The sequence below is a fragment of the Bombina bombina genome, chromosome 5, assembly GCF_027579735.1.
Source record: "Bombina bombina isolate aBomBom1 chromosome 5, aBomBom1.pri, whole genome shotgun sequence".
Lineage (NCBI taxonomy): Eukaryota > Metazoa > Chordata > Amphibia > Anura > Bombinatoridae > Bombina > Bombina bombina.
Genome location: NC_069503.1, coordinates 132,331,884 through 132,359,165, shown reverse-complemented (window position 1 = coordinate 132,359,165; position 27,282 = coordinate 132,331,884). Strand labels below are relative to the sequence as shown.

Below are 27,282 nucleotides of genomic sequence, written 5' to 3'. Positions count from 1 at the left end.
TAATGAGACCCTCTACAAATAGAAATTGTTTAAAAGCCTCACTACTCTATTAGCCTCTAACTATAATGCAATTCAGGGCTGGTGTTAATAAATACATGTATATTTTTAGGTTTCTCTAAATATAAGGTTATAGAGCATTGTACCTTTACTTTATGTTAACCTATTGCCTTATTCTCATTATAGCATAGCAGTTGTCCCTCTAATATTTACTTGAAATCTCATTTTTGTTAGCTGTCCATACAGTTATTAGGGAGCCCAATAACGAGCCTGGTGTGGGGATGTATATTTAATTAAACTAGCCCATTCATAGGCCTTTCTGTTACTCAGCTTCTCTGGGGTTACCTCTCTGCACTCTCTCAAAGTGTTAAAGAGGACTAATATATTGTTTTGAGGGGTATAACAGATAATCACTTGGAATCTTTTCCAGCTTCTAATTTTTACATATCCCTGGCCGCCCGGGTGTAGGGCCCGCACCTGGGAGGCAGGGTTTACATACCCAAGTTTGCGTAGAATTTTTTGCAATTCTTGAGTCCATGCTCAAAGGCATTATAACACTTCACTATTGAGCAAGTTGGTTTAGTCGGCTTATATACTATGTGAACTATCATCTGCTTCCTTACATATTGCTAGCCGGCCATTTACATATGCTAGGCAATAACTCAGATTTCTATTTTTATAAATATTGTGAAGTATAGTTGACGGTCTTGTATGTTTGCTATAATTTTAAATTTTTGTAAGGTGAGGTTGCTTAGTGTTTGCCTTTTCATTTCCCCCCCGTTCGCCTCATGATGTGCCCACGAGATATCCTTTCCTAACTAGACGCTTAATGTTAATGCTATTATATAGTCCAATACCCAGACACGTTCCCCCCCCCTTCTCAATAATATCCTAAGGTCCAAGAGTGACCATATTTAGCATTATAGCCCTCTCCTATATTATATAGACTCCATAGGCCCATGAGTGGCCTTTTGCAGCTGTGGAGGTGCATTCTTTTTTGAAGGGGGGAAAAGAAATCCTATATATTAAAAAATAAAAGAGATACTACAATAGGTCCATATAAGTTTTTGTTAGTCCTTTATATATTTTAAGCACAGCCAGTGAGTTGAATATACTTAAGCTACATGGCAGTTTATTAATCTGTTTATAATGCACTGTCATAAATATAATTGAAGGTTGTCTTTCTACATCCCAATGGCTTTCATGTCTGTATATTTAATACGTATAATGTTGATGATACTTCTCATCTCTCCCAGGTTTTACTTACATTTTATTGCTGTCTCTGCCTACGTTTGGACCTTGATTCTTGTTGATTCTTGTTTGTTATCATTATATCTCAATAAAATTATTTAAAAAAAAAAAATAGTAAATAGGGTCAACATTACGCCAGCTGTAAAAGCAAAATGGGACAAAACTACAGATAATAAATGTTCTAAATGTAGTATACCATTGGCTGATCTAGTCCAATGCTTATGGAATTGCCCAAAAATATGGGGTAAACTTAATTATTGGTTGAACAAAGTTAACAGGAAAGAGATCAAACTAGACAAAGAAGACATCCTTTTTATGTTTCAAACCCCTAGAACACAGGTTAATTTTAATTTTGTTAACACAGTAATATTAATAGGGAGATCCATAATCCTGAAACATTGGAAGGTTAAAAGAAGACCTAATTTGGTAGAGTGCATTAATAAAATATCTTGCGATTGCAAGAAATTAATTCACAAAGTTGGACTAAGGCATCAAGGGACTGGGACGATGGGGGGTGGGGGGGGGGGGTATAGGGAGAGAAGAGGGGTGCTTTGTTTTTTTATTTTTGTTTTCTGTTTCTTTAGTGGTTTTTGATTGCAATAATGCAAGCATACGTAAGGTATATTTGATTGTAATGGAAACATTTTCAACCCAGATAGGAATGAGGATTTAAGTTGATTGGAACAAATAGAGAAGTAAAATTGAGTACCTTCATTATATAAAACCAGATTTAATGTATGGATCATTCTGCCCCACACATTTATTTATTTATCTTAGGCCACTTCAGCTTATATAGGTGTTTAGTTTTGTTTTATTTTGTTAAGTTTGGTTATAGTTATATCAATAAAACCCCAACAGTGAGTACACCAATTGTATTCAATATTTGTTATTTTTATTTGTAACAATGTTCTGAAATGTATAAACGATGTGGTACTATCAAATGTTCGAAATCTTCTTATGGATGTATATCTCTGTTTTAATCATTTACTTTAACCACCCTGTGAGGTGGAATGATATCTACATTGTGTAATTGTACTCATTGTTGGAAATAAATAAAATTATACAAAAAAAAGCAAATAACATTTGCAGAGTAAGCAGGAGGCATAAGGGCACAGTAACATTGAAAGCAAAACAGCTCACCTTGGTCTTTGGGATGAAACTGGTCAGCTTTCTGCAGATAATCTGACCTGCTGACCATAAATTGATAGACAGACACCAACATACAGGGCTGGACTGGGATCATAAATAGGCCCGGGCATTTTAAGGCAAAGCAGCCCACCCCCCATATACATGCACTCATATGCATGCACACCACACATACAAACACTTATATGCATGCACACAACAAATACACCCACTATGCATGCACACCACACATACACGCACTCATATGCACACACACTACACATACACCACACATATACTCACTCATATGCACGCACACCACATATATACACACTCATATGCACGGACACCACACATACACGCACTCATATGCACGGACACCACACATACACGCACTCATATGCACACACACCACACATACCATGCACTAATAAGCACACACACCACACATACAACACACTCATATGCACACATACCACGCACTCATATGCACACACACCACACATACTCGCACTCATATGCACACACACCACACATACACACACACTACACATACACACACTCATATGCACACACACCACACATACACACACTCATATGCACACACACCACACATACACACACTCATATGCACAAACACCACACATACACACACTCATATGCACACACACCACACATACACACACTCATATGCACACACACACCACACATACCATGCACTAATATGCACACACACCACACATACAACACACTCATATGCACACACACCACACATACTCACACTCATATGCACACACACCACACATACACAAACTCATATGCACACACACTACACATACACACACTCATATGCACACACACCACACATACACACACTCATATGCACACACACCACACATACACACACTCATATGCACAAACACCACACATACACACACTCATATGCACACACACCACACATACACACACTCATATGCACAAACACCACACATACACACACTTATATGCACAAACACCACACATACACACACTCATATGCACACACACCATACATACATACACACACTCATATGCACACACACCACAAACATACACACACTCATATGCACACACGGTGACACCACACATATTTATTGATTAGACTCCATAAATAAATACATAAGTACACTACTGTAAAACATGAACTGGGAGCTTTTCACAAATTAAGACTTTAACGCCTAGATTACGAGTTCTGCGTTAGCCTTAAAAAGCAGCGTTGCTTTTTAACGCCCGCTGGTATTACGAGTATGGCAGGTACAGGTGTACCGCTCACTTTTCTTCCGCAACTTTTGGCTACCACAAATCCCGTTACGTCAATTGCGTATCCTATCTTTTTAATGGGATTTGCCTAACACCGGTATTATGAGTCTTGGAGGAAGTGAGCGGTACAGCCTCTACCTCCAAGATTCCTACCGCATTTAAGACAGTAGTTAAGAGTTTTATGGGCTAACGCCGGAACATAAAGCTCTTAACTACTGTGCTACAAAGTACACTAACACCCATAAACTACCTATTAACCCCTAAACCGAGGCCCCCCACATCGAAACACTATAATAAAATTATTTAACCCCTAATCTGCCGACCGGACACCGCTGCCACCTACATTATAGCTATGAACCCCTAATCTGCTGTCCCTAACATCGCCGACACCTATATTATATTTATTAACCCCTAATCTGCCCCCCCAACGTCGCCGCCACCAACCTACACTTATTAACCCCTAATCTGCCGACCGGACATCGCCGCCACTATAATAAATGTATTAACCCCTAAACCGCCGCAATCCCGCCTTGCAAACACTATAATAAATTTTATTAACCCCTAATCTGCCCCCCCCCCAACGTCGCCGCAACCTACCTACAATTATTAACCCCTAATCTGCCACCCCCAATGTCGCCGCTACTATAATAAAGTTATTAACCCCTAAACCTAAGTCTAACCCTAACCCTAACACCCCCCTAAGTTAAATATAATTTAAATAAATCTAAATAAATTTACTATAATTAAATAAATTATTCCTATTTAAAAATAAATACTTACCTATAAAATAAACCTTAAGGCCTAGATTTAGAGTTGGGCGGTAGCCGTGAAAACCAGCGTTAGAGGCTCCTAACGCTGGTTTTTACCGCCCTCTGGTATTTGGAGTCAGTCAGGAAAGGGTCTAACGCTCACTTTCAAGCCGCGACTTTTCCATACCGCAGATCCCCCTACGCCATTTGCGTATCCTATCTTTTCAATGGGATCTTTCTAACGCCGGTATTTAGAGTCATGGCTGAAGTGAGCATTAGAAATCTAACGACAAGACTCCAGCCGCAAAAAAAAGTCAGTAGTTAAGAGCTTTCTGGGCTAACGCCGGTTTATAAAGCTCTTAACTACTGTACTCTAAAGTACACTAACACCCATAAACTACCTATGTACCCCTAAACCGAGGCCCCCCCACATCGCCGCCACTCGATTAAATTTTTTAACCCCTAATCTGCCGCTCCGTATACCGCCGCCATCTACGTTATCCCTATGAACCCCTAATCTGCTGCCCCTAACACCGCCGACCCCTATATTATATTTATTAACCCCTAATCTGCCGCCCCCGCTATCGCTGACCCCTGCATATTATTATTAACCCCTAATCTGCCGACCGCACATCACCGCCAGCTACGTTATCCCTATGTACCCCTAATCTGCTGCCCCTAACACCGCCGACCCCTATATTATATTTATTAACCCCTAATCTGCCCCCCACAACGTCGCCTCCACCTACCTACAATAATTAACCCCTAATCTGCCGACCGCATCTCACCGCTACTATAATAAAGTTATTAACCCCTAATCCGCCTCACTCCCGCCTCAATAACCCTATAAGAAATAGTATTAACCCCTAATCTGCCCTCCCTAACATCGCCGACACCTAACTTCAATTATTAACCCCTAATCTGCCGACCGGAGCTCGCCGCTACTATAATAAATGTATTAACCCCTAAAGCTAAGTATAAACCTAACACTAACACCCCCCTAAATTAAATATAATTTAAATCTAACGAAATAAATTAACTCTTATTAAATAAATTAATCCTATTTAAATCTAAATACTTACCTGTAAAATAAACCCTAATATAGCTACAATATAAATTATAATTATATTGTAGCTATTTTAGGATTAATATTTATTTTACAGGCAACTTTGTATTTATTTTAACTAGGTACAATAGCTATTAAATAGTTAATAACTATTTAATAGCTACCTAGTTAAAATAATTACAAAATTACCTGTTAAAATAAATCCTAACCTAAGTTACAAATACACCTAACACTACACTATCAATAAATTAATTAAATATATTACCTACAATGATCTAAACTAAAATACAATTAAATAAACTAAACTATATTACCAAAAAAAACAAACACTAAATTACAAAAAATAAAAAAATATTACAAGAATTTTAATCTAATTACACCTAATCTAAGACCCCTAATAAAATAAAAAAGCCCCCCAAAATAATAAAATTCCCTACCCTATACTAAATTACAAAAGTAATCAGCTCTTTTACCAGCCCTTAAAAGGGCTTTTTGCGGGGCATTGCCCCAAAGTAATCAGCTCTTTTACCTGTAAAATAAAATACAATACCCCCCAACATTACAACCCACCACCCACACACCCCTACTCTAAAATCCACCCGATCCCCCTTAAAAAAACCTAACTCTACCCCATTGAAGATCACCCTACCTTGAGCCGTGTTCACCCAGCCGGGCACCGATGGGCCAGAATAGGACATCCGGAGCGGCAGAAGTCTTCATCCGATCGGGGCAGAAGAGGTCCTCCATCCAGCAGAATTTTTCATCCAAGCGGCATCTTCTATCTTCGTCCATCCGGCGCGGAGCGGGTCCATCTTCAAGACATCCAACGCGGAGCATCCTCTTCTTCCCGATAACTAACGACGAATGAAGGTTCCTTTAAATGACGTCATCCAATATGGCGTCCCTCGAATTCCGATTGGCTGATAGGATTCTATCAGCCAATCGGAATTAAGGTAGGAAAAAAGGGGATGTAATCAGCCAATCAGATTGAAGTTCAATCCGATTGGCTGATTGGATCAGCCAATAGAATGCAAGGTCAATTCTATTGGGGGGGGGTCTTGTATTTTATTTTACAGGTAAAAGAGCTGATTGCTTTGGGGCAATGCCCCGCAAAAAGCCCTTTTAAGGGCTCGTAAAATAGCTGATTACTTTTGTAATTTAGTATAGGGTAGGGAATTTTATTATTTTGGGGGGCTTTTTTATTTTATTAGGGGCTTAGATTAGGTGTAATTAGATTAAAATTCTTGTAATATTTTTTTATTTTTTGTAATTTAGTGTTTTTTTTTTTGGTAATATAGTTTAGTAAAGTTTATTTAATTGTATTTTAGTTTAGATCACTGTAGGTAATTTATTTAATTAATTTATTGATAGTGTAGTGTTAGGTGTATTTGTAACTTAGGTTAGGATTTATTTTACAGGTAATTTTGTAATTATTTTAACTAGGTAGCTATTAAATAGTTATTAACTATTTAATAGCTATTGTACCTAGTTAAAATAAATACAAAGTTGCCTGTAAAATAAATATAAATCCTAAATTAGCTACAATGTAACTATTAGTTATATTGTAGCTATCTTATGGTTTATTTTATAGGTAAGCATTTATTTTTAAATAGGAATAATTTATTTAATTATAGTAAATTTATTTAGATTTATTTAAATTATATTTAACTTAGGGGGGGTTAGGGTTAGACTTAGGTTTAGGGGTTAATAACTTTAGTATAGTAGCGGCGACGTTGGGGGCGGCAGATTAGGGGTTAATAAGTGTAAGGTTAGGGGTGTTTAGACTCGGGGTTCATGTTAGGGTGTTAGGTGTAGACTTATAAAGTGTTTCCCCATAGGAAACAATGAGGCTGCGTTAGGAGCTGAACGCTGCTTTTTTGCAGGTGTTAGGTTTTTTTCCAGCCAGCTCAGCCCCATTGTATCCTATGGGGAAATCGTGCACGAGCACGTTTTTTCAGCTTACTGCTACCGTAAACAATGCTGGTATTGAGGGTATAAGTGGAGCTAAATTTGGCTCAACGCTCACTTTTCTGAGGCTAACGCAGCCATTCAGAAAACTCGTAATACCAGCGTTGGCTTAAGGGAGCGCTGGAAAAAAAGGAGCGTTAGCTCCGCAAGGTTTTACCGACAAAACTCGTAATCTAGGCATATGTATATTGGGGTTTCAGGACTGGATGTGGATTTTGCGTGCACACACACAGTTGTTCTGTGGTTAGATAAATATGTCCCTGCTGATTTGTGATAAGCATATACAGGCATAGCATGTCCAATGCTTTTCATTTTTAGTTTAGAATGAATGCTGACACCCAGCATATAACATGCAGTGTTGTTAACCCATCTATATTCAATATTGCTTAAAATATATTGCCTAGATTACGAGTCTTGCGTTAGGGTTAAAAAGCAGCGTTGAGAGGTCCTAACGCTGCTTTTTAACGCCCCGCTGGTATTATGAGTCTTGCAGGTACAGGTGTACCGCTCACTTTTTCAGCCAGACTCGAAAATACCGCAAATCCACTTACGTCAATTGCATATCCTATATTTTCAATGGGATTTGCCTAATGAGTCTTCCTAAAAGTGAGCGGTACACCCTCTCCTGTCAAGACTCCTACCGTCCTACCTAAAGTCAGTAGTTAAGAGTTTTATGGGCTAACGCCGTAGCATAAAACTCTTAACTAAAGTGCTAAAAAGTACACTAACACCCATAAACTACCTATTAACCCCTAAACCGAGGCTCCCCCACATCGCAAACAGTTAAATAAAAATGTTAACCCCTAATCTGCCGAACCGGACATCGCCACCACTTTAATAAATATATTAACCTCTAAACCGCCGCACTCCCGCCTCGCAAACACTAGTTACATTTTATTAACCCCTAATCTGCCGTCCCTAACATCGCCGACACCTACCTACATTTATTAACCCCTAATCTGCCGCCCCCAACGTCACCGCCACTATATTAAATGTATTAACCCCTAAATCTAAGTCTAACCCTAACCCCCTAACTTAAATATTATTTAAATAAATCTAAATAAAATAATTACAATTAACTAAATTATTCCTATTTAAAACTAAATACTTACCTATAAAATAAACCCTAAGATAGCTACAATATAACTAATAGTTACATTGTTGCTAGCTTAGGATTTATTTTTATTTTACAGGCAACTTTGTATTTATTTTAACTAGGTACAATAGTTATTAAATAGTTATTAACTATTTAATAGCTACCTAGTTAAAATAAATACAAAAGTACCTGCAAAATACACTATAATTAAATTAATTACCTAAATTAAATTAAATTAATTACAATTAAATAAAATAAAGTACAAAAACCCCCCACTAAATTACAGAAAATAATAAAATAATTACAAGTTTTTTAAACTAATTACACCTAATCTAATCCCCCTAATAAAATAAAAAAAGCCACCCAAAATAATAAAAGCCCTAGCCTATACTAAATTACCAAATAGCCCTTAAAAGTGCTTTTTGCGGGACATTGCCCCAAAGTTCAGCTTTTTTCAGCTCTTTTACCTGTAAAAAAAGTACAATACCCCTCCAACATTAAAACCCACCACCCACACACCCAACCGTACTCTAAAACCCACCCAATACCCCCTTAATAAAACCTAACACTAACCCCTTGAAGATCACCCTACCTTGAGAAGTCTTCACCCAACCGAGCCGAAGTCCTCAATGAAGCCGGGCAAAGTGGTCCTTCAGACGGGCAGAAGTCTTCATCGAAGCCGGGCAGAAGAGGTCCTCCAGACGGGCAGAAGTCTTCATCCAGATGGCATCTTCTATCTTCATCCATCCGGCGCGGAGCGGGTCCATCTTCAAGACATCTGACGAGGAGCATCCATCTCAGCCGACGACTAACGACAAATGAAGGTTCCTTTAAATGACGTCATCCAAGATGGCGTCCCTTGAATTCCGATTGGCTGATAGAATGCGAGCTCAATCCTATTGGCATCAGCCAATAGGATTTTTCCTGCCTTAATTCCGATTGGCTGATGAAGACTTCTGCCCGTCTGGAGGACCTCTTCTGCCCGGCTTCGATGAAGACTTCTGCCCATCTGGAGGACCACTTCGCCCGGCTTCGTTGAGGACTTCGGCCCGGTTGGGTGAAGACTTCTCAAGGTAGGGTGATCTTCAAGGGGTTAGTGTTAGGTTTTATTAAGGGGGATTGGGTGGGTTTTAGAGTAGGGTTGGGTGGTGGGTGGTGGGTTTTAATGTTGGGGGGATATTGTACTTTTTTACAGGTAAAAGAGCTGATTACTTTGGGGCAATGCCCCGCAAAAAGCCCTTTTAAGGGCTATTTGTAATTTAGTATAGGGTAGGGCTTTTTTTTATTTTGGGGGCATTTTTTATTTTATTAGGGGGATTAGATTAGGTGTAATAAGTTTAAAAAACTTGTAATTATTTTATTATTTTCTGTAATTTAGTGTTTGTTTTTTGTTCTTTATTTTATTTAATTGTAATTCATTGTATTTAATTTAGGTAATTAATTTAATTATAGTGTAGTGTTAGGTGTAATTGTAACTTAGGTTAGGTTTTATTTTACAGGTACTTTTGTATTTATTTTAACTAGGTAGCTATTAAATAGTTGTACCTAGTTAAAATAAATACAAACTTGCCTGTAAAATAAAAATAAACCCTAAGATAGATACAATGTAACTATTAGTTATATTGTAGCTAGCTTAGGGTTTATTTTATAGGTAAGTATTTAGTTTTAAATAGGAATAATGTATTTAATTGTAGTAATTTTATTTATATTTATTTTAATTATATTTAAGTTATGGGGTGTTAGGGTTAGGATTAGACTTTGGTTTAGGGGTTAATAACTTTATTATAGTGGCGGCGACATTGAGGGCGGCAGATTAGGGGTTAATAAATATAATGTAGGTGTCGGCGATGTTAGGGGCAGCAGATTTGGGGTTCATACATATAATGTAGGTGGAGGCAGTGTCCGGAGCGGCAGATTAGGGGTTAATAATATAATGCGGTGTCGGCGATGTCGGGGGCAGCAGATTAGGGGTTAATAAGTGTAAGATTAGGGGTGTTTAGACTCAGGGTTCATGTTAGGGTGTTAGGTGTAGAGATAACTTTAGTTTCCCCATAGGAATCAATGGGGCTGCATTAGGAGCTGAACGCTACTTTTTTGCAGGTGTTAGGTTTTTTTTCAGCCGGCTCTCCCCCATTGATTCCTATGGGTAAATTGTGCATGAGCACGTTTAGCCAGCTCACCGCTACCGTAAGCAGCGCTGGTATTACAGTGAGATGTGGAGCTAAATTTTGCTCTCCACTCACTTTTCTGCAGCTAACGCCGGGTTTGTAAAAACCCGTAATACCAGCGTTGTTTGTAGGTGAGCGGTGAGCATAAACTGCTCGTTAGCACGGCACAGCTTTACCGACAAAACTCGTAATCTAGCTGTATGTTTTAACTACCTTTTAATTTTTATGTTTTATTTTCTAATGAGCTGGGGACAATTTGGAAAGAAAATGTTTTTTTATGGGTTTATTTGATATTATATTTGTATTTCCTTCTGCTTTATATAGTTGATAAAATAATAGGAAGTTGTCTTCTTTTTCTATTTCAGCTATGAGCACAAGAATACATCTTGCTATCCTAAATTGTACTACAGAACTATCTCCATATGCCAAACAAATATAATATTAGTTCACTAAACCCCAAACAGCTGTATAAGGTATTTAAAGATGATTAGTTCATAGAGAAATACAGGAATAGCGTGCAGTGACAGATATTTCTGTATACTATATCACATAAATTACATTATTCACTTACGTTTTGGGTTGCTTTCAGCACTGAATGGACTCTATCACGTCCCTGTTAAACTTGTTCTAGACCCTGTAAGCTGCACTAGCTGACCCAATATAGTGCCACTTGTGTCTGACTATGATGTTTGACCAGCCAATAGATACCCTCAGATTCGAAGCCCTAATTCAACCGATAACCAATTGAATGATTTTAGCTAAGTCAAGAGCTGAACGGCACCTTAATCATTCTCTCCCAGGTGAATGAGTATAATGTGAGGTTTACCCCACTGACCATGGGCATCCTGTAGAACAATTTATAATTTATTAAATCACAAACAATAGTGATAAATGCAGTACCTATCTAATCATGCATATACAATGTGAAAAAAACTCAAATGTCAATAGACAAATGAACTATAATTAAGAACAAGAATAAGAATAATTAATTGAAATATCTTCAATAAGGCAATAAATATATTTCTTTAAGGGACTTTGTAATATAAAAAAAAGTTCTATTTTGTGTTAAGCATACACAGGTATTCCTGCTTCTCATTTGCTCAAGAACTTAAAGGGCCATTAAACCCAAACATTTTCTTTCATGATTCAGATAGAGCATATAATTTTAAGCAACTTTCCAATGTATATCTATTATCTAATTTGCTTAATTATCTTGGTATCCTTTATTGAAGCAGCAGCAATGCATTACTGGGAGATAGTTTACACATTGAGTGAGCCAATAATACCATGAGGTATATATGTGCAGTCGCCAATCAGCAGCTTTTGAGCCTACCTAGGTAGGATTTTCAACAAAGGATACCAAGGAAACAAAATAAATTAAATGATAGAAGTAAACTGGAAAATTGTTTAAAATCACTTGCCCTATCTGAATAATGAAATAAATTTTTTTGGGTTTAGTGTCCCTTAATTCATCATCTGCAGTGACACAGGAGCACAAATATGACCGTGTATTTCTCCTTAAAAAAGAAATTAAATACAATTCACTAGCAAAATAACTATGTTTGCACTACCTTTTCATTTTTATGTTTGATTTTCTAATGAGCTGGGGACAATTTGGAAAGAAAATGTTTTTTTATGGGTTTATTTGATATTATATTTGTATTTCCTTCTGCTTTATATAGTTGATGATACAATAATAGGAAGTTGTCTTCTTTTTCTATTTCAGCTATGAACACAAGTATACATCTTGCTATCCTAAATTGCACTACAGAACTATCTCCATATGCCAAACAAATATAATATTGTCATGAAATATCCAGTTAGTTCACTAAACCCCAAACAGCTGTATAAGGTATTTAAAGATTATTAAATCCCAACATCATAGAGAAATACAGGAATAGCATGCAGTGACAGATAATTCTGAATACTATATCACATAAATGACGTTATTCACTTACTTCTTCAGTTGCTTTCAGTACTGCGATCAGACGGTAGGCATGTTTGGTGGTGTTTTTGCTATGTAAGTCTTCCCTCACTAACACCAGGGCCTTTTTCTTTATTTCTGACAGTTTTTGCCCCTGACCAACCGCAGACAGTGCTAACACTGTGCAGATAAGCAACAGAGTCACAGATACAGACTTCATTATTTTATGCTCCTGCCTAGACTTAGTCTCTTCTTGCTGACAGCTCCAATCAGTCTGTTTAGTATGAATCTCAGGCATCTATTTAAACCCTGGAATATCTTTCCATAGAAACAAAATTAAACTTTGGAATTTACATTGCTCAACCAACTTTGACCTGTGAGATCTTTGCTGATCTGCCAGATTATGGTACATATTTAAGTAGAGGAAGGGGGGGGCAGTGCTGTGTAATGAGTGTTGGTCTGTCGGTTCTCACTGTGTATGACGTGTAAAAGATTTAGGGCTAGATTTATCAAAGCCCTTCTCCTATAATTACGTGCAAAAAAATCGCATATGAACTGATCATCATATTTATCATTGCTTGCTGCGCCTAAAATTGCGCGAATCTGATGGAAACTTGTTCGCACTTCGTTTACATTCGCCTAGGCACACGGGCGCGCTCCCGACAGCGCTAATACACATTGGACAAAGGCGGAATTGTACGTGCAGACATAGAAATACGAGTTGCTTGGTATTCATCATCACTTTTCGCCAATAGTGTAGTCTCACCTTCAATTACGTCTCCACAATTTCACCATATATACATAGGCAAATCTCAGTAGAGCCCACTGTTTCACATATCTAGAAATGGAGTACTTTCTGATGTTGGCACATTTGTCCATTGCTCGGCGCATGGAAGAGACTGATAGTGACACAAATATGCCCCTACAAAGGTGCACACGGGCGCCGAGACTTTTCCTGCCCCGTTGTGGTCTGCATGCTCTAACTGATTCTGAAAATAAAAAAAGGTTCAGGCTCAACAGATCCAGTATTTTAGAGTTATATGGACTAATACAACATGAACTAGAACCAAGCACAAGAAGGACAAGATCAATCCCTGGAATAGTGAAATTATTGGCTGTGCTACATTTCTTAGCTACAGGATCTTTTCAATCGGTGTCCAGTCCAATTGTAGGAATGAGTCAGCCATCATTTTCAAGGCATATGGGTGTTGTGTTAAAGGCAATCTTAAAACATCTAAACAAATATATATGTGTTCCAAAGAATTCCGAGAGACAGACAGACTGACAGAGAGACACAGACACAGAGAGAGAGAGATAGACTGACACAGAGAGAGATAGACAGAGAGACAGAGAGAGAGACACAGAGAGACAGACAGACAGACACAGAGAGAGATAGACAGAGAGATAGACAGACAGACAGAGAGAGACAGAGAGACACATTTATTGATTGTGATTAATAAAGAGAGTGAGAGACAGCGATGTACTTCTACATATACAATCTTAAATATTTATTAATAATGTATTAAAATGTTTTTTTATTAGCATCAGTAGTTGGACAGGGTGAAGAATCCCAACAGTCAGCCCATGAGGAGGAGGCTCAGCAGATGCTCACGCAGTCTGATGAATGTAAGTTGATTACAGAGAGAGAGGGAGACAGATAGAAAAAAAAAGAGAGTGAGAGACTGCGATGTACTTCTACATATACAATCTTAAATATTTATTAACAATGTATTAAAATGTTTTTTTATTAGCATCGGAAGTTGGACAGGGTGAACAATCCCAACAAGCAGCCCATGAGGAGAAGGATCAGCAGCTGCTCACGCAGTCTGATGAATGTAAGTTGATTACAGAGAGAGAGAGAGAGAGAGAGAGAGAGAGAGAGAGAGAGAGAGAAAGACACATAGAAACAGAGAGAGAGAGAGAGACACAGAGAGAGAACGAGAGAGACAAAGAGACAGAGAGAGACATACAGACAGATAGAAACAGAGAGAGAGAGACAGAGAGAGAGAGAGAGACAAAGAGACAGAGAGAGACAGACAGACAGATAGAAACAGAGAGAGAGAGAGATACAGAGAGAGAAAGAGAGAGACAAAAAGACAGAGAGAGACAGACAGACAGATAGAAACAGAGAGAGAGAGAGAGAGAGACACAGAGAGAGAACGAGAGAGACAAAGAGACAGAGAGAGACAGACAGACAGATAGAAACAGAGAGAGAGAGACACAGAGAGAGAAAGAGAGAGACAAAGAGACAGAGAGAGACAGACAGACAGATAGAAACAGAGAGAGAGAGAGAGAGAGACAGAGAGAGAAAGATAGAGACAGAGAGAGAGAGACAGACAGACAGACAGATAGAAACAGAGAGAGACACAGAGAGAGAAAGAGAGAGACAAAGAGACAGAGAGAGACAGACAGAGAGAGGCAGAGAGACAGATAGAAACAGAGAGAGAGAGAGAAAGAGAAAGACAGAGACGAAGAGACAGAGAGAGACAGACAGACAGATAGAAACAGAGAGAGAGAGACACAGAGAGAGAAAGAGAGAGACAGAGAGAGAGAGAGAGACAGACAGATAGAAACAGAGAGAGACACAGAGAGAGAAAGAGAGAGACAAAGAGACAGAGAGAGACAGACAGAGAGAGGCAGAGAGACAGATAGAAACAGAGAGAGAGAGAGAAAGAGAAAGACAGAGAGAGACAGAGAGAGACAGAGAGAGACAGATAGAAAAATAAAGATAGTGAGAGACTGCAATGTACTTCGACATATAAATCTTAAATACTTATTAACAATGTATTAAAATGTTTTTTTGGACAGGGTGAAGAATCCCAACAGGCAGCCCATGAGGAGGAGGATCAGCAGCTGCTCACGCAGTCTGATGAATGTAAGTTGATTACAGAGAGAGAGAGAGAGAGAGACAGAGAGAGACAGACGGATAGAAACAGAGAGCGAGAGACACAGAGAGAGAAACAGAGAGACAAAGAGACAGAGAGAGAGAGACAGAGAGAGAAAGACACATAGAAACAGAGAGAGAGAGACACAGAGAGAGAAACAGAGAGACAGACAGACAGATAGAAACAGAGAGAGAGAGACACAGAGAGAAAAGAGAGAGACAAAGAGACAGAGAGAGACAGAGAGAGAAAGACACATAGAAACAGAGAGAGAGAGACACAGAGAGAGAAACAGAGAGACAGACAGACAGATAGAAACAGAGAGAGAGAGACAAAGAGAGAGAGAGAGACAAAGAGACAGAGACAGACAGACAGAAACAGAGACAGAGAGACACAGAGAGAAAAGAGAGAGACAAAGAGACAGAGAGAGACAGACAGATAGAAAAGAGAGAGAGAGACAGAGAGAGACACAGAGAGAGAACAAGAGAGACAAAGAGACAGAGAGAGACAGACAGATAGAAACAGAGAGAGAGAGACACAGAGAGAGAAAGAGAGAGACAAAGAGACAGAGAGAGGCAGACAGACAGATAGAAACAGAGAGAGAGACACAGAGAGAGAAAGAGAGACACAAAGAGACAGAGAGAGACAGACAGACAGATAGAAACAGAGAGAGAGAGAGAGAAAGAGAGAGACAAAGAGACAGAGAGAGACAGACAGAGAGGCAGAGAGACAGATAGAAACAGAGAGCGAGAGAGAGAGAGAAAGAGAGAGACAAAGAGACAGAGAGAGACAGACAGAGAGGCAGAGAGACAGATAGAAACAGAGAGCGAGAGAGAAAGAGAAAGACAGAGACATAGAGACAGAGAGAGACAGATAGAAAAATAAAGAGAGTGAGAGACTGCGATGTACTTCTACATATACAATCTTAAATACTTATTAACAATGTATTAAAATGTTTTTTTTATTAGCATCGCAAGTTGGACAGGGTGAACAATCCCAACAAGCAGCCCATGAGGAGGAAAATCAGCAGCTGCTCACGTAGTCTGATGAATGTAAGTTGATTACACAGAGAGAGAGAGAGAGAGAGAGAGAGAGAGAGAGAGAGAGAGAGAGAGAGAGAGAGAGAGAGAGAGAGAGAGAGAGAGAGAGAGAGAGAGAAAGACACATAGAAACAGAGAGAGAGAGACACAGAGAGAGAAACAGAGAGACAAAGAGACAGAGAGAGACAGAGAGAGAAAGACACATAGAAACAGAGAGAGAGAGACACAGAGAGAGAAACAGAGAGACAAAGAGACAGAGAGAGACAGAGAGAGAAAGACACATAGAAACAGAGAGAGAGAGAGAGAGAGAGAGACACAGAGAGAGAAACAGAGAGACAGAGAGAAAGATATAAACAGAGAGAGAGAGACACAGAGAGAAAAGAGAGAGACAAAGAGACAGAGAGAGACAGATAGAAAGACACATAGAAACAGAGAGAGAGAGAGAGACACAGAGAGAGAAACAGAGAGACAGACAGATAGAAACAGAGAGAGAGAGACAAAGAGAGAGAAAGAGAGAGACAAAGAGACAGAGTGAGACAGACAGACAGATAGAAACAGAGACAGAGAGACACAGAGAGAAAAGAGAGAGACAAAGAGTCAGAGAGAGACAGACAGATAGAAACAGAGAGAGAGAGACAGAGAGAGACACAGAGAAAGACACATAGAAACAGAGAGAGAGAGAGAGAGACACAGAGAGAGAAACAGAGAGACAGACAGACAGATAGAAACAGAGAGAGAGACACAGAGAGAAAAGAGAGAGACAAAGAGACAGAGAGAGACAGAGAGAGAAAGACACATAGAAACAGAGAGAGAGAGAGAGAGAGACACACAGAGAGAGAAACAGAGAGACAGACAGATAGAAACAGAGAGAGAGAGACAAAGAGAGAGAAAGAGAGAGACAAAGAGACAGAGAGAGACAGACAGACAGATAGAAACAGAGACAGAGAGACACAGAGAGAAAAGAGAGAGACAAAGAGACAGAGAGAGACAGACAGATAGAAACAGAGAGAGAGAGACAGAGAGAGACACAGAGAAAGAGAAAGAGAGAGACAAAGAGACAGAGAGAGACAGAGAGACAGATAGAAAAATAAAGAGAGTGAGAGACTGCGATGTACAAATCTTTAATATTTATTAATTTTTTTTTTAGCAAATGAAGTACGACAGGAGGAAGATGCGGAACAAGCAGCTCATGAGGAGGAGGAGCAGCTACTCACACAGTTCGATGAGACTCCTGAGGAGGGTGAATAATCTGCGGAGGGGCCAGAAGAGGAAAATAACGATGGTACGTTCAAAACAATACACCATATACAACTATACATGCTCGCTGTATTCAGCTTTGCACCAAGAGCTGCTGGTGCAACGCCGCCTCCTGCAGACTCGCGGGGGGTGTAAATCAACCCGATCGTACTCGATCGGGTTGATTTCCGGCGATTTCTGTCCGCCTGCTCAGAGCAGGCGGACAGGTTATGGAGCAGCGGTCTTTGTGACTGCTGCTTCATAACTGCTATTTATCAAGCTCCATTCAGAGCTTGATAAATATGCCCCAGAGACTGATCGATACAAGGAAAGAATGACCTAAAATGTTTTTATTTTTTTTTAAATGTTTTTGCAGATAGAACAGCAAGACAGGAGAGGAGGAGGATAATTGAATTCCTCCAAGAGATGGAGAACCAAGTGCGGGAGCTACTCCCAGGGCCGGCCCTAGCCATTGCGGGGCCCAAGGCAGCATTCCAAAATGGGGCCCCCTTTCACTCCGCCCCAAACCCACCCCAACTCAAAAATAAAGGTTTGACAAATTTAATAAGTTAAAGTACAAATTTTTATTCAAAATACATAAACCACAACTGTGGAGCACTATAACATTGTATATATTGCAAATGCACATCATTTGTACAAGAGATAATGAATAATATTTATGAATACAATTATTATGGCATCATTAGTTATGCACAAACACAATTGGACAGTTGACTATAACTGTCTGTCTAGGCCTTAGTCTTTCTTTTTATTAATGATAACAATGTCATTACAGTCAGAGATAGTGTTTCAAAACCTCAAGTTGCAACCCAAAATAGATAAATTAGAAATACAACAGGTAATGAGATTTCTTTGATCAAAAAGATGTATAAACATACATACAAATCAAGCTTTTACAAATACAATATAATTTTTTTATTCTTAATACTAAGGTTAGATGACAAAACTTCATTTTGATATTACATTTGCATCTAACCTTTATTATAATGAGTTATGGTCTACTCTTTGACAGTAAAATAGATAAATAAAATGGTTTCAAAGACTACCTGACCATTTTTTCAAACAATGCCCTTAAAAAAGGAACCTCAAAATATAGATTGCCCTCTCAAATGTTCTTCTTAGTGGTTCAATTACCCCAATATAAAGAGTACAAGAAGTATGCTAGCATGATTGAAATCACAGAGTTGAGTTGTTGATTTTTGGGATTGATGAAAAAAAAATGATAAAGAAAGGCAAGCACATGTACTTTACAGGTTACGAATGGATAATGGTTTTGAAGACTACCAGACCATTTTCACAAACTATTCCCTTTAAAAGGGACCTCAAAATATAGATTGAACCACTAAGAAGAACATTTGAGAGGGCAATTGCCCCAATATAAAGAGAACAAGAAGTATGCCAGATTCTTTAAAATCACTGAGAGTTGAGCTGTTGATTGTTGGAATGATGAAAAAAAATGGACCAAGGCAAGCAAGCACATGTACTTTACAGGTTACGAATGGATAATGGTTTTGAAGACTACCAGACCAGTTTCTCCAACTAGTCCCTTAAAAAGGGACCTCAAAATATAGATAGAACCACCAAGAAGAACATTTGAGAGGGCAATTACCACAATATAAATAGAGTCCAAGAATTACAAGAATTATGCCAGCATGGTTTAATTGAAAGTTGAACTGTTGATTGTTGGAATGATGAAAAAAATGGACCAAGAAAGGCAAGCACATGTACTTTACAGGTTACGAATGGATAATGGTTTTGAAGACTACCAGACCATAGTCTCCAACTAGTCCCTTAAAAAGGTACCTCAAAATATAGATTGAACCACCAAGAAGAACATTTGAGAGGGCAATTACCCCAATATAAAGAGAACAATAATTATGCCAGAATCTTTTAAATCGGAGAGTTGAGCTGCTGATGGTTGGAATGATGAAAAAATTGATGAAGAATAGCAAGCACATGTACTTTACAGGTTACAAATTGATAATGGTTTTGAAGCCTACCAGACCATTTTCACAAACTATTCCCTTAAAAAGGGACCTCAAAAATATAGATTGAACCACTAAGAAGAACATTTGAGAGGGCAATTGCCCCAATATAAAGAGAACAAGAAGTATGCCAGATTCTTTAAAATCACTGAGAGTTGAGCTGTTGATTGTTGGAATGATGAAAAAAAAGAAATGGACCAAGGCAAGCAAGCACATGTACTTTACAGGTTACGAATGGATAATGGTTTTGAAGACTACTTGACCAGTTTCTCCAACTAGTCTATTAAAAAGGGACCTCAAAATATAGATTGAACCACCAAGAAGAACATTTGAGAGGGCAATTGCCCCAATATAAAGAGAACAATAATTATGCCAGAATCTTTTAAATCAGAGAGTTGAGCTGTTGATGGTTGGAATGCTGAAAAAAATTGATGAAGAATAGCAAGCACATGTACTTGACCAGTTTCTCCAACTAGTCTATTAAAAAGGGACCTCAAAATATAGATTGAACCACCAAGAAGAACATTTGAGAGGGCAATTACCCCAATATAAAGAGAACAAGAAGTATGCCAGCATCATTTAAATGAAAGTTGAGCTGTTGATTGTTGGAATGATGAAAAAAAAAATGGACCAAGAAAGGCAAACACATGTACTTTACAGGTTACGAATGGATAATGGTTTTGAAGACTACCAGACCATTTTCTCCAACAAGTCCCTTAAAAAGGGACCTCAAAATATAGATTGAACCACTAAGAAGAATATTTGAGAGGGCAATTACCCTAATAAAGAGAAGAATGCCAGCATCATTTAAATCACTAGTGATCATGATTACATTTACTAATTTTTGTCCTTTCTAATGTTTTCACTGTAATAACCAAGGTGAGGGGAGCTAAAGGTATAATTAGTGGTGATTGTATGTTACTGTGTAACCTAAATAAAAGTTTATGCTTAAGCGTTGTGGTTGAAAAAATATATTTATTTTAAAACACTTTAAAACATGTGCATAGTAAAAGTATAGAGCTCTATTACTTTAAGACATATAAAACAATATACAATATACAAATTGTAATAACAATAATTGATGCTTGAAAATAGTTGCTAAAATATTGTACACTTATTTGCTTGCTTAAATATGTACACTTTTTGCTTGCTTCTGTGGTCTCTACGGTCTCTTTTAAGGCTTTAAAAATTTTAGTATTAATGTTCTTCTAGTACTCACGATTTTGTCTTGAGTGTAAAAGACTTTTTAGCTTTATGGGGTTATAAAAAACCGTTGTTGAGGCAAAATACGTTTGGAGTAAATACAGCCTTAAAGTAGACAATCTTGCTTTTTGTAGTTTTGGAGGTTAATATGAACAAGCTGTTGATTTGTTTCTATTTCCTTTATTAGGCTGATACAATGTATATCTCCAATTTGTTGTACTAGAGAAAAGTCTTAGCCGTTTTAGCGCTGATAAGGTGCTTGAAAGTTCCTCAATTTTAAATTGAATTATCCGTTGGTCTCTGAGACTGTATACCCTATTTTGTGCTAGTATGCTATTCAGGGTTTGCAGGAGTCTCTAAGAGGCTTATAGCGTTTGAGAATTCCTCAATCTTTAGCAGGAGTTTGTTTGCGAATTACCGTTGGTCTCTGAGACTGTTTACCCTTTAGAATTTTTTCAGGGTTTGCAGGAGTCTCTAAGAGGCAGTTCTGTCTGTTGTCCGGTGTTTTTCTTCTTTTGCGCTTATTTTTTCAAGCGCTAGATAGAGCTGAATCCGTTAAAAGGAAGATAGTTCTTGTCCCACAGTGTGGGCATTAACTGTCAAAGAGGGTGCGCACTCAGGTGGGCAGATCTACGCGTTTCGGCGGGTGCCTTTATCAAGATGCCTCTGAGAGTGTTCGCGGTCCTTTTTAAAAAGGGGTAGGTAGCTCCTGATTGGTTAATTACAAATTCTTAGTTGACCAATCTTTGTGCAGATATTTGAGCAAAATGTTCGGTTACAATTTTAAGCTGTAGTACAGATTTGTGGAATGAATAATAATAACGTAAGCTAAAATGATACTTTTAACATATACAACTATTCATAGTTTCCTAAACATAATTTCCTAAACATAATTGATCTGTTTAAGTGTTTGGTATGTGTGTGCGCCCTCTAAAATGATAGAAATATATAGTATAATTTTGTGAAGATAAAATCAATATAATAGTTAGTTGGAATGAAGGGGGTGTTATTGTTACGGGACATATGTGATAACTTAGAATTTTTTGTGTCCACATGAAATTGTTTTAATTATTTTGCTGTTTTGTTGCTGAATGTTGTATAAAATTTGCGACAAAATTAATATATTACTCTGTGAATATATGTAGATATAGGAATGTTTAAATTCATAATTTTTAGATCAGAAAGTTTAAATCAAACTCCATATTTAATCCATGTGGATATAAGGTTTTAAAGGAGTAAATATATTCCGCTTCTTTTCTAAGTAGGAGGTTTTCTAGATTTCCCCCTCTGGGATTAAGGAAAACTTTTTTGACTCCCCAATATTTTAGGTGGTGGATATTGCCATTGTGATGTTCAGTAAAATGTTTATATAGGTTGGTGCTAGTTGATTTATGTTCGATATGGTGAAGGTGTTCTCTTATGCGGTCTCTGAGCATGCGGCTAGTTTGGCCAAAGTATTGGTAACCACATAAACATTGTAAACAATAGATGACATTCTTATCTGAACATCGTATGATTTCCTTGATGTTGATATATTGGTTGTTATTATTAGATTTCAGAGTTTTAATTTTGCTGCTATGTTTGCATGATTTACATGATATACATGGAAAGAAGCCTTCAACTTTTTCTTTATTAAGATCGAATGTGTTGGGGTTGTGAATTTCCTTATTTTTGAATTCACTTGGTGATAGTATGTTTTTTAGGTTTTTTGCTTTTTTAAAAATGATGTCGGGATTATTTTTCAATCTATGTCCCAAAATTTGGTCATGTTTTATATAATGCCAGTGTTTGTTTAAAATCTTTTTGATTTCATGATGTTGTGAGTTATATTGCGTTATAAAAGGAATAAATAAGGGATCGTTTTTGTTTTGGTTGGGTGCTGATTTTTGTTTTGGTGCGAGTATCAAGTTTCTATCCATTTCTTTTACCTCCAATTGTGTTTTCTCCAAAGTGTGAATGTTATATCTTTTTTCAATGAATCTCTGTTTTAGAGTTTCTGATTGGGTGGAGTATTGATTAATATCTGAACAATTTTTCCTGATTCTGGTGAATTGATTTTTGGGGATATTTGTTTTCCATTTATTTAGGTGGCAGCTTTTATTGTGTATGTAGTTATTGGCGTCTGTTTTTTTAAAAAAGGTTTTGGTTGTAATCATCATATTTTTAATTTCTATTTCTAAGTCCAAATAGTGAATCGAGTTTGTGCTAAATTCATGAGTGAAATTGAGGCCTAGTGTGTTGTTATTTAAGTCTTCTAGAAATAATTCTAGAAGTTCAGGTTCGCCTTTCCAAATTATAAATAGGTCATCTATATAGCGGTAATAAAGCACAAGGTTCGCCCCCCATGGGCTGGAATCTATGTAATTATGTTCAAAATAACCCATAAATAGATTAGCATAACTGGGGGCGAACCTTGTGCCCATAGCAGTCCCCTTGTGTTGTAAAAAAATCTCGTCGTTAAATAAAAAAGAGTTGTTATATAGTATAAAATGGATACAATCAATTAGGAATTTATTTTGTTCTTTATTTAAATTTGGATCCTTGTCTAAGAAGAATTTTATAGCTTTAAGCCCTTTTTGGTGGTCTATGTTCGTGTATAGGGAATTTACATCGCATGTTACTAAAAGGAAGTTTTCTTCCCAAGATATATCTTTTAGGATGTTGAGTAATTGTGTCTTCAATTCCATCTGACACACGAAATATAGAAGGATCTATTAAACAACAAAACTATCATAGAAGACAATACACTAACTACCCCGATGACCAATACCACACAAAAACACAAACAGAAGAAAAATTTACAAATCAAAATAGATATGACACAAGAACACCCAAAAATTCTTTCTCAAACCAATATTCACACAACAATTATGATCTGCCGAACAACGATTCAAACACAGATTGGGGTTATACCCCTAGGAGAAATTACTCATATAGAGAATACCAACACAACCCAAACCACAACAGAAATAACTATAATCAAAGAAATAACTATGAACATAGATGGGAAAACAGAGAATGGAATTACAAACCAGATAACCAATATCCTTATAGACACAATTATGACCAATCTGATCACTACACATACAAGAATAAGCATAAAAACACTTATTACACTAACTACAAAAGAAACCACTTTGACTCCAACTCAGATTGGAGAATCCAAACAAGAAATAGATATCAACCATTAGAACAAGACATAAGGTCCCCCGCACCTCATAATGCAGTACAACAGAAAGTTTTTTTAGAACAGGCCCCTTTAGGGGAAGGAACATCAAAAACCAACACACACCGCATCCTCCCAAAAAGAATCGTAAGAAACAAACGAGGATTAGAGGTAGGAGAAACGGAAGAAAATCTAGACAAAATCCCGAAAAGACAGAAATAAAACATACAGGAATATTCAACATAAGTAAATATCAATTGAATCCTCTTCAAAAATCAGTTCTAAGTAAAGGCCTATCATTTGCCCCATCATGCAAATTAAATAAATTTGAAACCCTCATAAACATAAACCAATACATACGTAAACTCACCTTAAAAAGATATTTCATAAAGAACCCTCTTGAGAACAAAACCCTCAAAGAAAATGAACAAAAATTTAAACACACTAATCTAAAAGCCCCCTCAACGTTCTATCCCACAAATGAAAAAAGCGAAGACATTAAACTCTTTGAGAAAATGGTCAAACAAGATATAGACAAATTAGATCAAAACGAATTCATAGAGTGGAATATGACACAAAAGGAACTAAAAATTATAAAAGATCTAAAAAATAATAATGAAATCACCATCAAGCAAGCAGACAAGGGCGGAGGAATAGTCCTTATGGACACATCTTTTTATTTAGAGGAATCGTACAGACTTCTAAATGACCAGACAACATATAAAAAACTAAGATCTAATCCCTTAAAAAACCAAACAAAAAAACTACAAGATCTTCTCATAAAAGCATTCAACTCAGGAGTACTTACAAAAAATGAATTTGATTTTCTAATTACTGTAAACCCCATTTCACCTACTTTTTACATACTTCCTAAAATCCATAAAAACTTAACCAAACCCCCTGGACGACCTATCATTTCAGGCATAGGATCCCTCACATCAAATCTTTCGCAATATGTCGATTTCTTCTTACAGTCATACGTTTCCCAGTTACCATCCTATCTAAAAGACTCGACTCAATTACTCAACATCCTAAAAGATATATCTTGGGAAGAAAACTTCCTTTTAGTAACATGCGATGTAAATTCCCTATACACGAACATAGACCACCAAAAAGGGCATAAAGCTATAAAATTCTTCTTAGACAAGGATCCAAATTTAAATAAAGAACAAAATAAATTCCTAATTGATTATATCCATTTTATACTATATAACAACTCTTTTTTATTTAACGGCGAGATTCTTTTACAACACAAGGGGACTGCTATGGGCACAAGGTTCGCCCCCAGTTATGCTAATCTATTTATGGGTTATTTTGAACATAATTACATAGATTCCAGCCCATGGGGGGCGAACCTTGTGCTTTATTACCGCTATATAGATGACCTATTTATAATTTGGAAAGGCGAACCTGAACTTCTAGAATTATTTCTAGAAGACTTAAATAACAACACACTAGGCCTCAATTTCACTCATGAATTTAGCACAAACTCGATTCACTATTTGGACTTAGAAATAGAAATTAAAAATATGATGATTACAACCAAAACCTTTTTAAAAAAAACAGACGCCAATAACTACATACACAATAAAAGCTGCCACCTAAATAAATGGAAAACAAATATCCCCAAAAATCAATTCACCAGAATCAGGAAAAATTGTTCAGATATTAATCAATACTCCACCCAATCAGAAACTCTAAAACAGAGATTCATTGAAAAAAGATATAACATTCACACTTTGGAGAAAACACAATTGGAGGTAAAAGAAATGGATAGAAACTTGATACTCGCACCAAAACAAAAATCAGCACCCAACCAAAACAAAAACGATCCCTTATTTATTCCTTTTATAACGCAATATAACTCACAACATCATGAAATCAAAAAGATTTTAAACAAACACTGGCATTATATAAAACATGACCAAATTTTGGGACATAGATTGAAAAATAATCCCGACATCATTTTTAAAAAAGCAAAAAACCTAAAAAACATACTATCACCAAGTGAATTCAAAAATAAGGAAATTCACAACCCCAACACATTCGATCTTAATAAAGAAAAAGTTGAAGGCTTCTTTCCATGTATATCATGTAAATCATGCAAACATAGCAGCAAAATTAAAACTCTGAAATCTAATAATAACAACCAATATATCAACATCAAGGAAATCATACGATGTTCAGATAAGAATGTCATCTATTGTTTACAATGTTTATGTGGTTACCAATACTTTGGCCAAACTAGCCGCATGCTCAGAGACCGCATAAGAGAACACCTTCACCATATCGAACATAAATCAACTAGCACCAACCTATATAAACATTTTACTGAACATCACAATGGCAATATCCACCACCTAAAATATTGGGGAGTCAAAAAAGTTTTCCTTAATCCCAGAGGGGGAAATCTAGAAAACCTCCTACTTAGAAAAGAAGCGGAATATATTTACTCCTTTAAAACCTTATATCCACATGGATTAAATATGGAGTTTGATTTAAACTTTCTGATCAAAAATTATGAATTTAAACATTCCTATATCTACATATATTCACAGAGTAATATATTAATTTTGTCGCAAATTTTATACAACATTCAGCAACAAAACAGCAAAATAATTAAAACAATTTCATGTGGACACAAAAAATTCTAAGTTATCACATATGTCCCGTAACAATAACACCCCCTTCATTCCAACTCACTATTATATTGATTTTATCTTCACAAAATTATACTATATATTTCTATCATTTTAGAGGGCGCACACACATACCAAACACTTAAACAGATCAATTATGTTTAGGAAATTATGTTTAGGAAACTATGAATAGTTGTATATGTTAAAAGTATCATTCTAGCTGACGTTATTATTATCATTCCACAAATCTGTACTACAGCTTAAAATTGTAACCGAACATTTTGCTCAAATATCTGCACAAAGATTGGTCAACTAAGAATTTGTAATTAACCAATCAGGAGCTACCTACCCCTTTTTAAAAAGGACCGCGAACACTCTCAGAGGCATCTTGATAAAGGCACCCGCCGAAACGCGTAGATCTGCCCACCTGAGTGCGCACCCTCTTTGACAGTTAATGCCCACACTGT

The 27,282-nt window shown here is 37.1% G+C and overlaps 1 protein-coding gene across 1 annotated transcript in view; it reads right to left on the bottom strand.

The window, feature by feature from the left end:
• The window catches only part of LOC128661391 (retinoic acid receptor responder protein 2-like), a 50,845-nt gene extending 37,982 nt beyond the window's left edge, over positions 1–12,863 (bottom strand). Inside the window, exon 1 of the mRNA XM_053715648.1 lies at positions 12,678–12,863. Within this exon, the coding sequence (XP_053571623.1) occupies positions 12,678–12,863 (186 nt within the window). The remainder of the gene's footprint in view (positions 1–12,677) is intronic.
• Between the last annotated feature and the right edge of the window lie 14,419 nt (positions 12,864–27,282).